The 13116-nt window shown below is 44.9% G+C and overlaps 1 protein-coding gene across 3 annotated transcripts in view; it reads right to left on the bottom strand.

The window, feature by feature from the left end:
- The window catches only part of Pde7a (phosphodiesterase 7A), an 84654-nt gene that overhangs the window by 14224 nt on the left and 57314 nt on the right, over positions 1-13116 (bottom strand). For all 3 annotated transcript variants that reach the window (XR_005091695.1, XM_028864521.2, XM_028864522.2), the window contains exons 4-6: positions 7120-7271; positions 4900-4963; positions 306-401 (exon numbers count right to left, since the gene is read on the bottom strand). Coding sequence is in view for 2 of the 3 variants with exons in the window: in XM_028864521.2 (XP_028720354.1) it covers positions 306-401; positions 4900-4963; positions 7120-7271 (312 nt within the window). In the remaining variant the exon portion in view is untranslated. The remainder of the gene's footprint in view (positions 1-305; positions 402-4899; positions 4964-7119; positions 7272-13116) is intronic.

The raw sequence follows: 13116 nt of genomic DNA on the forward strand, positions 1-13116 counted from the left end.
GTGACCCATAGACATTTTCCATGTGGCTATCTACTCAGATTGTTCACATTCTAAGAGATTCACCTCAATTCAGCCAGTCACCAGGCATTTCAATACCATGTCACAGCAGAGAGCATCAGAAAAGAATGTGGCTTCAAGGCCAGCTGATCCATGGCCTGTCACACATGCTGCCTGTCACTGACCCAGATGTTGCTATATGGTGTGCAGCTACAGGCTTGTATGATCCTGAACAGTCGGTTATGGCTGACTGACAGCCACACAGATTCTTGTATACTCTTATTGTTAAAAGGGTTAGAATCACTTACCTAAAAATCGACGGAGTTTCACCATATCTAAATGGAAGTACTCAATCAATCCATGAAGACTAAATAAATGAAAGGTTAAACTTACTAGACTATTTCCTAGAAAAGAAAGAGGAGAGGCCACGTTAGTAAGACATGCAAGGCCAGAAGGCTACTGTCCCTAGACAGAGTCCAACCATGACCCCGGAAACAGTACCCACGCCCATTCTGTTCTACTAAAGTCTGCATGCAGCTCCTTACTCTGATAGCTATATACTTTAAGAAAAATTTCCGTTTTCCACAAAGAACTGAAAGATAAAACTTTTAAGGATTTTCAGGTTAACTTTTTAAGCTACCAAATAATACTCAATAGTAGAATGGGAAAACTGACCTATAGTGAACAAGCCAATGCAACTTTACAAGCACGTCATAGAAATGAGTGGACTCTCAGCAAATCTGGCCACAACCTTCCAAGGTGGAAACTGTTTATTTTTACTGCAACACAACTAGGCAGGGACAGTCACCTCCTCAAGGTTCCCAAAAGAGAAGCTTTGAGCTAAACTTCTCGCCTTTCCTTACTTGAGCAGAAACTCTGAGAGCTGGTGGGGGGTGGGGGTGGGGCGTGGGGGCTGGGAGGGGGTGGGGTAGGCAGTATGACAAAACCTACCACGATGAAGCTATGGCCACCACTGCCGGGCGATCTCACTGTTTTGTTAGGGAATTCCCTGTCACTTTGTAAAGCACCTATTTCTAAGACTTTGCCATTCTTCTTAAAACTTTAACATGGTGATTTCCCATCTTTTCCCTCGTTTTCCCCAAGCCTTTAGTTTCCCTTTCCTTAACACTAATTCATCAGTCTCTCCTCAAAGACAGATCCTGATCCACTGGATCCATCTGACCACATCAATCCATGTTTTCCCTTCTCTCTTTCCTGTGATCCAGACATCTGCACGTCCCTGTGGCTCTCCAATCCCCACACAGGCAACGCCAGTGCTCATCCTTGCGTGACTCCCCATCCTGACATGCGTGTTTGTTCCCTTCCCTGACAAAACTCTGTCATATGTCTCAGGATTTTGTAGACTCCATCTACAGGACAAATGTGCTATATTAACAGTTCAAACTGTTTTGAAGGGATTTACTCTCATAAGTTACTGCATCATGAATAACAGTAACATATATGTGATGCTAGTATCTTTTGAAAAAGATGCTAAAGGTATAACAAATCTCACACTAAGAATTTACAATATTTAGGAGGTTAACAAAGCATCACCCAACAACTCATTAAGCCACTGTCAACAGAACCTACAGATGAGTACAGGTAAACACTTCAACACATCTGGAGCACCATGGAGGCTGTGGCACACAGGGGCAGTCCACAAGAGGGCTTTTTAATATAACACTGCTTGTGTGTGTGTGTGTGTGTGTGTGTGTGTGTGTGTGTGTGTGTGTGAGAGAGAGAGAGAGAGAGAGAGAGAGAGAGAGAGAGAGAGAGAAAGAAAACCCTATTTAGAGTAAAGCTGCCACAATGAAAATATAGGCCAGCTAAGGTGTGGTGACCCCTAGTGTTTAGAAATTGACTCTCTATGAGAGCTTGAGCAGCAATACAAGCTGGCCACAGTGAGAGCCACAAACCAGAGGTTCTCAGGAGCAATAGCAGGGCCTTGCTATGGCTCATCACCCGATTCGCATCCCTGCAGAGGAGAGTCGGACAGTACCTCCCCTCCCCTCTGAGAGCCGATAAGGAGATGGATGCACCTGTCCTGGCAAGCCACTTGGTTCTGCCCGCTCCTTCCTCTCCTCTCCCTTACCACCGAGAAAGTAAGAAATACAAACCACCACTGAATCATATAAGCAAGGAGGGGAACTGTGAACTTGGATATGGGGAACACAAATCAGAGAATTTTTGTTCTGAAAGGAAACCATTGCAACTATGTGGTGGTATTGTGTACCCCAAAATATTGTACACTCTAATAAACTCATCTGGGGCCAGAGAACAGAACAGCCACTAGATAGACACAGAGGCCAGAAAATGGTGACACACACTCACACCTTTAATCCTATCACTTGGGAGGCAGAGATCCATCTGGATTTCTGTGAGTTTAAAGCCACACTGGAAACAGCTAGGCATGGTGACTCATGCCTCTAATCCCAGGAAGTGATGGCAGAAAGCAGAAAGGTATATAAGATGTGAGTTCCAGGAACTAGGCTGGTTAAGCTTTTAGGCTTTTGAGCAGCACAGTTCAGCTGAGATTCATTTGGATGAGGAATCAGAGGCTCTGGTCTCTATAAGGCTCTAGTCTGAGGAAACAGGATCAGCTGAGGAACTGGCGAGGTGAGGAAGCTGTGGCTTGTTCTGCTTCTCTGATCGTCCAGCTTTAACCCAATACCTGGCTCTGGGTTTGACTTTATTAATAAGACCCTTTAAGATTCATGCTACACAACTATATAATGCAAGCTGAAGAACAATTTTTTTCTGCCCATTTGTTCAATTACATTTCTTCAAGTAGGTTATCTCTGGTTTCCAAGGGGCTGCTGTTAGCTTCCTATAAAAGCAAAGGTGAGTGGCTAACAACAGGTGGTTTTCAGTTGGGCCAAGTCATTCAGCCACATTCTCCAAAAGCCCAGTTCAAGTGGGGTGGTCTAAGAAGAGGGGCAATAATGGGGACTGGCAGAACTTGGCGGAGCTCACTGGCTTCACTCTAAGCCTCTGATGAGCAGGTTGTATACTTTTTAAAGTTAAATTTAGAAAAGAACAACCAACTATGTCAATGAATGACAGGCATCCCAGTAGCTGAAAAATGGGCTATGAGCTATCGGTTTATAAGGCTGGCCTTTAAAAGTGTTGTGGCTGGTATTGCTCCATCTGTGATAACTGAAGTCATGCTTGTGTTGAGTTAGGAAGGAAGAACTTCCCAAATCTTGAAGGAGGTAGGCCACCTCATATTTCCCCATCTGCATTAAAAAAAGAAAGAAAGAGGGCTGGAGAGATGGCTCAGGGGTTAAGAGCACTGACTGCTCTTCCAGAGGTCATGAGTTCAGTTCCCAGCACCCACATGGTGGCTCATAGCCACCCGTAATGATATCTGGTGCCCTCTTCTGGCCTGAAGGGACACATGCAGGCAGAACACCGTGTACATACATACATACATACATACATACATACATACATACATACATAAATAAATCAATAAATAAATCTTTTAAAAAGTTCCCTGGGATAGTTTAGGAATCCAAAACAGACATTTAAAAGAAAAGAGAAGAGACGAGGAAAGGAAAGGAGAGGAAAGAAAAGAAAAGAAGAGAAAAGAAAAGAGAGAAAGAGAAAGGAAAAACCACCAGGCCCGGAGGAAGGCCACCTGCCTTTCCAGTTGGGCAGCCAGCTAGGTGGCAGGGAGAGAGAGCAACAGGACACCTACCCACCCGGGGGCTCCAGAGAGGTGGAGAGAAATGGAGCCGGACAGACAGGCAGGGATGCCAGGGCACCTGACTGGCAGAGCAAACCTCGCGGTCTTCACCACTCTGCCCACCAGTCTTACCTGTTTCCTAGCCACAGGGCAGAGACAAGCAGGGCACACAGAGGCCTTTCCTCTGCTCCTACTGCTCAGAGGCAACAGCGGGACACTCAATGAACTGCAGCGGGCCAGCGAGACGATCCGTGGGGAAAGGTGCTCGCAGCTGTGAGCCTGACCAACCAAGTGGGAACCCAGTGACCCACAGGAGGGAGGACCCACTTCAGAGCCGCCCTCTGATTCCCACACCCCAGAAATAAATCCACACACTCTTAGAAGAGAAGGCAAGTGACTGCGGAGTAAAGCAGGGACACAAACTCTGGTCCACCCTGCCGACAGGAAAACTGACTTCTCTGTGCAGCTTCATTAAACGTCTACTCAGACAAAAGGGGCAAAGTTGGCTGGTGTCACCAAGAATTCTGCCAAAGACTTTGTTCTAAATAAAAAAGGTTTCTAAATAGAATCCACTTTTGGATCCCAAAGAGAGTAAAAGAAAAGGCAATGCCAACATCACATAAAGCGGGGCTAAGCTGGAGGCAGGGGACAGAGTCGAATGACCTGTGAGAAATTTCTCCAAACCACTCTTACTCTCCAGATCTGAGCTACAGGCCCTTCTCCAGCATGGGGCGGCAGTGGCAGAGGGAGGCTTCGGGTAACATGCTGAGCCTCTGCACAAGAAGGGAAAAAACCTGAGGACCAGCACACTCAAGAAGGACCAAGGGATCCACCACGCCTCTGGGCTAACCCTGCATGGGAATACTGTGTCCGAAAATGGCACTGTAAATAGTCACACGCTGAAGAAATTTAAAGGGGAAAAAAAAATCAAGACTGCTATGAGATTCAGTCTGAGTTATTAAAAATGGCAGCAAACACTGCCAATTGGCCAAGTCACCATAGAGGTGACTTTTGATTACTATCGATACTAATAATAAAAGCAAAAAATTATGAAATGATTTCTGCTGGCTTTTTGCAAAGTCACTAACAAGGACAAAATGCTGTCACTAGGTTCATAGCCTAAGTGAATAAAAACAAGGACACACCACGCTGAGGCCTCTACAGAGGCGTCTAGTGACCACAGTAACTCGAGTTAAGTCCAATGCTTCACTTACCATTTGTTAGTCTATCAAACAGAAAGATATCAAAATTCCAGTTCCCAACTCTGTCCAGCATACACTGAAATGAGAACCAAACATTTCTCCTGTAATTTAATCTCAGTAACACCCACTCTCTGCAGACAGTCTATAACAAAGTTAATGGAAATGAAAAGTGGCTTCTTTGCTCTGAGAAACACCAAAGGTAATTTGCCTTTGTTAATTTTATTTTCTAGTTTTGTTTTGTATTTTTCAATCCCAAATGTGTTTACTGGGATGGTTCCCACTCATCTTATATCGGGTGCTTTTAGCCTTGCTTTTCTGCCTGTAGGAGTGGCCACCACACAGGACTACTGTTTGCAGGGCTGAAGGCCGCAGAGATTCACAGCATCCTGGGCATTGCACAACCCTACAGTGAGAACTGGAGCTCTGCACCACGTGACTTTTCTTCTGTTTCCCCTTCTTGTCTTCTGAAGAGGGATGGGGAGATCCTTTGCGCGAGGCATGTTCTTGTAGTGGTTGTCACCCCTGGAAAAGCTATGTTCTAGTTTTGAGGCAGGGTCCCACTTATGCAGCCCAGGCTAGTCTACAACTCATGGCAATTCTCCTGCTTCAGCCTCCTGAGTGCTGAGGTCACAGGTGTGTGCCACCACACCTGGCTTTCATTCTCCTTTTAGTTAAGACATTTCCAACTGGCTCAAAAATTGTCTACAAAAATAAACTCCACTTGAAAACAAATTATTTTGTTTTTCAGTTAATTATGTATAGGTCAGGTCAGTCTTTCAACCTGTTCCTATGATCTACATACTTGGAGAATTTGGAAATAATTTACCAGCATATAGCCCATATGCGGCATATTCTGAAATAAGATTTTAAAAATCTGCCATGGAGTTATAACGGCCACTGAGCACTGGCTAACCGCCGGGTATGTGTTGTGGCCAGTCCTCCTTACGCCTGGGAGACAGGCAGAAACAACTGGCTCGGCTGGAGCAGAAAGCTGTGATGGTGACTGAGGAGTCACTTCTGGACTTGGGTCCCCACACTGAACCCACCCCACACCACAATTCAATTATCTGCCATCCAGAGTTTTCTTGTTTTGTTTTGTTCTTTTGAGACAAGGTCTCACTATACAACCCTGGCTGTCCTAGAACTCAGTACGTAGACCAGGCTGACCTCAAACTCAGATCTGTCTCCCTCTGCTTCACAGCGCTAGGATTAAAGGTGTGCAGGACCACACTTGGCTTGCTCACCAGCTTTTTAAAAAGACCCTTGAACTATGGGGTATTTATTGATGATCTTTAAATATCATTCCAAATTACCAATAGAACCAGCCAATTAACTTTTGGGATAATATGTACTTAGGTAAACAAATCTACCTAAGTCTATATTTCGTGGGCTTTTAAAGTAAATATTTTATTTTGTATCCCAAAGTTCACTGTACATACACAACGATGAATAAACCATGACAAGCAACATCAGTGTGACACTTGTGGAGACTTAAATCACAACACCACACAGGTTAACATTCTGCCTGAAACAGCAGAGTTCACAAACAGTTTAAATTTGAGAGGATCAACAGCTCCCACTGACTTCTCAAGCAGGGAAATGTTCTTTTCTTTAAACTTTAACATAACTTCAAAGAAGATACCTCAAGGCCAATCTACATAACTTTAGAAAACCTGGCCTATAAAACTTAAAAAAATATTTCCAATAAATTAAAATTCAAGGTTATATAAAATCCCATCTGATTAAAAAAAAAAACCATTTCACTTCAATCTTACTAAGAAATTTCCTGTGACGTTTCTAAGAGTGAAGGAAATAATTCTTAAAAACAATGGCTTTAGCTAAGATGTAGCCGATGGAAGCATCTCCCCGGACTTTTGTCTGGAGCCCGTGGGTGAGCTCTGCCTCTTAGGCTGTACAGCGCCCAGCTTCCGTATCTCCAGCACGGAGGCCTCAGATTGGGCCGCTCCTCGTCTTCCCAGCGTCAAGCTCCGGCCAGCTTACAGGTGACTGTTCTGTGGATCCACTCATTACTGAATGGTATAATAAATGCAAATGCGCTCACTACTTTCCTCAGAAGTTTCTTTGTTCTGTTAGACCTGCTTACAAACAGCCCCCAATCTGAAAGGTTGGCTCAATTCAGACAGCAAAAAAGGAACCTAAATCAGTATTTTGGGGAGGTGGTTCCAGTAACTTAACAAGCAACTCAAATCTTTTGGAAGAAGTTGTACAAACCTTGGCTTGTCCGTTATAATCGTCATCTAGAATGTTTAGAGAACTAGGAACTGTGGCGCCCCGGAAAAAGCGCGAAGATCTGAGATAGCGCTGGAAACTTAGTAGTCTTCTGATGTTCCTGGCGGACACTGATGCTTCAATTTCAGACTGAGCTGAAAGAAAGGGAGTAGCCATGACACACAGGCAAACCCGCAGAGGCTGCCTCTAACATCCCGGGGTCCATGACACACAGGCAAACCCGCAGAGGCTGCCTCTAACACCCCGGGGTCCATGACACACAGGCAAATCCACAGAGGCTGCCTCTAACATCCTGAGGTCCATGACACACAGGCAAACCCGCAGAGGCTGCCTCTAACATCCCAGGGTCCATGACACACAGGCAAACCCGCAGAGGCTGCTTCTATCATCCTGGGGTCCATGACACACAGGCAAACCCGCAGAGGCTGCCTCTAACATCCTGGGGTCCATGACACACAGGCAAACCCGCAGAGGCTGCCTCTAACATCCTGAGGTCCATGACACACAGGCAAATCCACAGAGGCTGCCTCTAACATCCTGAGGTCCATGACACACAGGCAAATCCACAGAGGCTGCCTCTAACACCCCGGGGTCCATGACACACAGGCAAACCCGCAGAGGCTGCCTCTAACACCCCGGGGTCCATGACACACAGGCAAACCCGCAGAGGCTGCCTCTAACACCCCGGGGTCCATGACACACAGGCAAACCCGCAGAGGCTGCCTCTAACACCCCGGGGTCCATGACACACAGGCAAACCCACAGAGGCTGCCTCTAACACCCCAGGGTCCATGACACACAGGCAAACCCGCAGAGGCTGCCTCTAACACCCCAGGGTCCATGACACACAGGCAAACCCACAGAGGCTGCCTCTAACACCCCAGGGTCCATGAGGTCCATGGGGTCCATGCAAGCACTTCAAATGTGCTATATACACACACTTCAATTTTTCCCTTTATTTTTCGTGTGTGGGAGCTTTGCCTGCATGTATGCATGTGCACAAGGCTAGAAGAGCATTGGCTTTCCTGGGACTGAAGTTAAGGACGGTCGTGAGCCATCATGTGGGTGCTGGGAATTGAACCCAGGTCCTCTCGAAGGACAGCCAGTGCTCTTAATTTCTACAGCCCCACATACACGTATTTTTAAAATTCATTAATTGCCACAAACAGTTCTTTCTAGGAAAGGTACTTCATTTCTATTTTGAACTGAAGAAGAAAAAAAGTTTTGACACATTTAGAGCGACAAAAGCATCTGGATTTAGAAGCAGTTTTGAAATTTAATTTAACTAATGGTAACTACTACTTCTCACTCTGCTGCTGCAATACACTATATAAATATGAAATCGAAGCAAGCACACACACACATTTTAGTTTCACTACTGAAATGCCGAATCCCAGTCACACAGGAGGTATTAACAACTACAGTAACACATCTCAAATCCTAATGAGACAGTTTAAATATCTTAAAGATAATGTTAACTATTAAAAAAAAAAAACAAAAAACAGGGAATAAATCTGTTTATATCCTGGAAGGGTTCTAAAGGATAAAAATAAAAAGTTGTCTAAACAGAAAAACTGGGGACCGCGGCTGTTCACTGGAAACAGTGTGTCCTTTCAACGAGTGTAACTTTGTTTCTTCCCTCTACCGTCAGAATAACCCAGTTCCTTCGAGCACCAAAGGAAACAAAAGATGGCGGTGATTTAGCTCTGTACCTCAGCTCCAGTCCTTCCACCATTTAAAAGATACTGAGTTACTCAACTTCAGACCTCTTAAGAATCTTCGGCATGTGCTCACGAACACCAGTTTTGTGTGTGTGTGTGTGTGTGTGTGTGTGTGTGTGTGTGTGTGTGTGTGTGTGTGTGTGTGTGTGTGTGTGCCGGCTCCCGTGGTTGTACTACTCATTTCCTCTACTTCTTCCTTCCTTCCTTCCCCCCTTCCTCCCTCCCATCCTCCCACCCTCCCTTTTCTTGCATTTATTCAGTACCACAGTCAGAGTATGGAAATCAGCAATCGGTAGCATCCAGCTGTTACTAGCAATGTGATGGGAACGTCTCTATCACAGAGAAACTGTCTATTTCTCTCTCCAGTTACAGAGTAGTGTGTGCTGACAGTTCCACAGCCCTGTAGTTAGATGTGTGTGCTGACAATAGTCACGTCTTCCTTCTTGGTCAGGACACAATGTTCTTCTTTGGCTCTCACAGCCACTCTGACCTTCCTGGTTGCTTTCTAGGTGGAATGTAGCCTCTCACTTTTATTTATTTATTTTTATTTTTTGCCTTCAACTCTGCTATGATTACCAATAATTGTTAGTTGGAAGAAATCTAGAATCACGTGGGAGCCTAAGCCCTCGAGTTCACCTGTGGCGGGTCATTCTCAGTCAGCCAATGCAGAAGCCCCAGAGAACGGCGGCCAGGACCATTCCCCTGCAGATCTGGACCCCGCCGCTGTCACTGCTCTCTGCTTCCCGACTCCGGTGTCTCCTGAAACCCACTGTGCATCCTGCCGTGACGGGCTGGAACTGGAACTGCACGCTGGAATGTGCCCTTCTCCCCTAAGCTGCTCTTGCCAGGGTACTTTATTGCCAAGTTAAAAAAAAAAACCCTACAAAAAACTAAGACAAGCTAGTCACAGCCACCCATAGCTTCTCCCTGGGCACCTGTGCTTGTGCATACACCCACACGCAAACACTTTTAAAGATGCTGCATGTAATTCTCAAGGCAACCACTAAAAACTTAAAAAGACATGCAACAAGAAAGAATCAAAGTGGTACACGAAGAGCATACATTTTCTTCTTTCCTTTTATTTTCTTTTCCATACAATATACCCTGATTACAGTTTCCCTTCCCTTTACTCTTCCTCCCCTCTGATCCAGATCCACCCCTTTTCTCTCATTAGAAAAGAACACACTTCTAAGAGATAATATTAAATATAACAAAATAAAGTATAATACTACAAAACTACCACATTAGAGTTGGACAAGACAAACAAACAGAAGGAAAAGAGCCCAAGAGAAGGCACAGGAACCAGAGACCCACTCACTTGCACACTCTGGAATCCATAACAACACTACACTGAAAGCCCTAATACATGCAGAGGACCTGGTGCAGACCCCCTGGTGAGGACCTGTGCAGGCCCCGCGCATGCTGCTTCCATCTCTGTGAGGTCGTGCGAGCTTGGCTCATGTCAATGTGGAGGGCCTTGTTGTCCTGGTGTCCTCCAGCCTCTCTGCCTCTTACACTTTCCGCTTCCCCTTCCTTGTGGTTCCCTAGCTCTGAGGGGAGGGATTTGACGGAGACATCCGTGTGTTCCAGGTCTCTGGCTCTCTGCATGATGTCTGGCTGTGGGTCTTTGTATTTGCTCCCCTCTGCTGCAGGAGAACAGGCAGACTGCAGATTTTTGATAGTGTGTAGGAGAGAGATTATACATGTGCATGAAGGTAGCGGCTACTGAACTTTCCCCAATTTCTACGTTTTTCAGAAAGAATCCTGTAATGTGGAAATCCCTCTGCTCTGTGGAAATCCCTCTGCACGCCCGACTCCCTCACAATAACCCTCAGAAGCAGGGCAAGGGAAAAAGCTTCTGTCGCTAGAGAGTAAGATTTCTGTGAGTGAGATAAAGACGTTTCTAGAACTGTCCTGGGAGAGCTTCCAAAACACAATCTAATGAAGGGGTTTGGAACTATAAATCAACAATAAAACAGTCATCACTGTGACACCGTTGGGAATGAGTATTCTCTTAATGCTTGACCACCCTCTGCCCCCTTCTCCCCGCCTCCCCTAACTAGAGGCGAAGTCCTTACACTGAAAACTCCAACAGAGGCGTCTCCTGGGGCAACCCAGAAGGGTTAAGTGGGGAAGACTTCAGGTTGAATGAATAACAGCTTCTAGGAATATATCAAAGAGGCCGCATTTGGGAATGGGAAAGAATCCAGTACCCTTCATTTGGATAATTACTAAAAAACTCACCCTCTGGCCAAATTACACAAAAATCCAAGCCTATTATCAATACTCAGATGAGCTCATTCTGGAACATGAGGTGAGTCACCATTTCACAGCACAACAGACAACAGATTAAACTTTCTCTTATTAAAGCTCAGCCGTCATCAAGCTTGGACTGCTTGCTTCCAAGGTTTGTTCTGGTTATCGCGGTTAGCTACATTCTGATACAGCTCAGAAAGCCACTGGCATAGGAAGTTCACATTACTATCAGAGAGTGCCTTGAAAAGCACCACCGCCCCATGCAGACCATCCAGCACCACTAAAGCTAATGAGCATGGGCACTGTGTCTAGGTGTCCTTTCTCTACTTTTCTGGACCAAAAAATAAAGTGGAGAACAGTAGGTGATTTTTAAAACATGCCGGGTTTTCCTCCTCATATTACAGAGGAAATACAAGCCCCAGGATAAGAAGAGAAAAGGGCTGGAGACGGGCTTCCATGAGCGCTTGATTCTCCTGCAGATACCTCTGTACTACACTCCTTCTACAAACCACAACCATAGATCACAGCTGTTAGATCGGAAAGGCCCTTCACAAAGGCCCTTGGCTCTGGAAACGGACCACTGCTCTAACAATCCACAAGGGGGCGCCCTGTAACCACTGGTTCTGTACACAAATCAGACATAGGAAATTACTCTGGGAAATTACTGATCAGTTCATCTTTTTAACTAACAAGTGCTCTAAGGTTTTAGCTCTAGTCTAATACTATGCTAAACAAAGACTGAATAAAAAATTCCATATATGTTCTAATTTTTCCTTCCCTTAGTTTCCCTCAAAAAAAAAGTTACATAAAAGCCACATCTAAAAGTCAATTAAAAAAAAAAGAGTAATTGCATTCCTCCTACATCTGTGGGACAAGGTTTTAAAGAAGAATTTTTAGACTTAGCAGGTATGACCAGGTAGGAAACACTGTTCTAGGCTGCTCTGAGCAACGGTCTTCAGCTACCTGTGCTGAGAATGGAGACGGGACCCCAGAGTGGGAAAAGACGGGTTTAGAACAAAGACTCATCGGGTCTCAATCCTGCTCTGTCACGAGCTTTGTGACAGGAAGCAGGTTACTGACCGTCTCTGGGTGTCCTCTTCTTTATCAGGAAAACAGGCCTGAGGACTGTGGTAGAGTCCAAATAAGAGAACATGCAGAATGTCTCTGCATAGTTCTGGAAAGAAGCAAGCACTCAAAAACTACAAAGGATAAATTATATTTATATTCAAATGATAATTATAAAGATAATACTTTAAACACAGACCAGATTTCTTTTTCATGGCTACATATTTAATACTGAAAACTACCATATATGTAAGAACTTCAGAACTAACTGTACATTTACAAGATTTCAAAATAGTCTCAGGACTTTAAAATGAACATGTAGTTCAAGCTTTACTATGAATGAAAAGTGAGCCACTCACAATCTCAAATTAGATCAACTCCAGTAAGAATGAAATGTATCACCAGTATTTTCCCCTCAAGCAATTCTTATAACCCAGGTTCACAGAATTAATGCTCATTCTGATGATTTAATAATTAAATAAGAGATACAGAACTCTGAGACAAGACTGTTCTTGCTGTGGATTAGGTATCTTCATCTCTCAGGCTGGAACATGCTATTTAATGCTCAGGCCTTGAACTTAGCTATGTCCACATGAGATTCTTAATTCCCTTAATGAGCTGGGAGAGAAGGGGAAGGCAACAGAGGTTAGTGCACACTTCCTTCAAAGAGAAGCTGCAAAAGCACATCAGGGTGGATTTCAACTTCTCCAGTCCTGCCGAGGACAGAAGGGCAAACACCACAGGACTGGAGTAAGATGGAGGTCCATTCCGTATCAGGCCCTAGTTTATGCGATGAAGTCATCGGAGATACCTGGAATATTCATTTCTTCCAAGTCTGGGACAAAGCGTTGGTGCTTCTTAAATGCAGGTGTCTGAGAACATTCTGGAAACCAGAGTGACATTTCCTAGTGCATCAACATGGCAATGCTCATCTCCA

Source organism: Peromyscus leucopus, chromosome 5 (genome assembly GCF_004664715.2).
Source record: "Peromyscus leucopus breed LL Stock chromosome 5, UCI_PerLeu_2.1, whole genome shotgun sequence".
Taxonomy (NCBI): Eukaryota; Metazoa; Chordata; class Mammalia; order Rodentia; family Cricetidae; genus Peromyscus; species Peromyscus leucopus.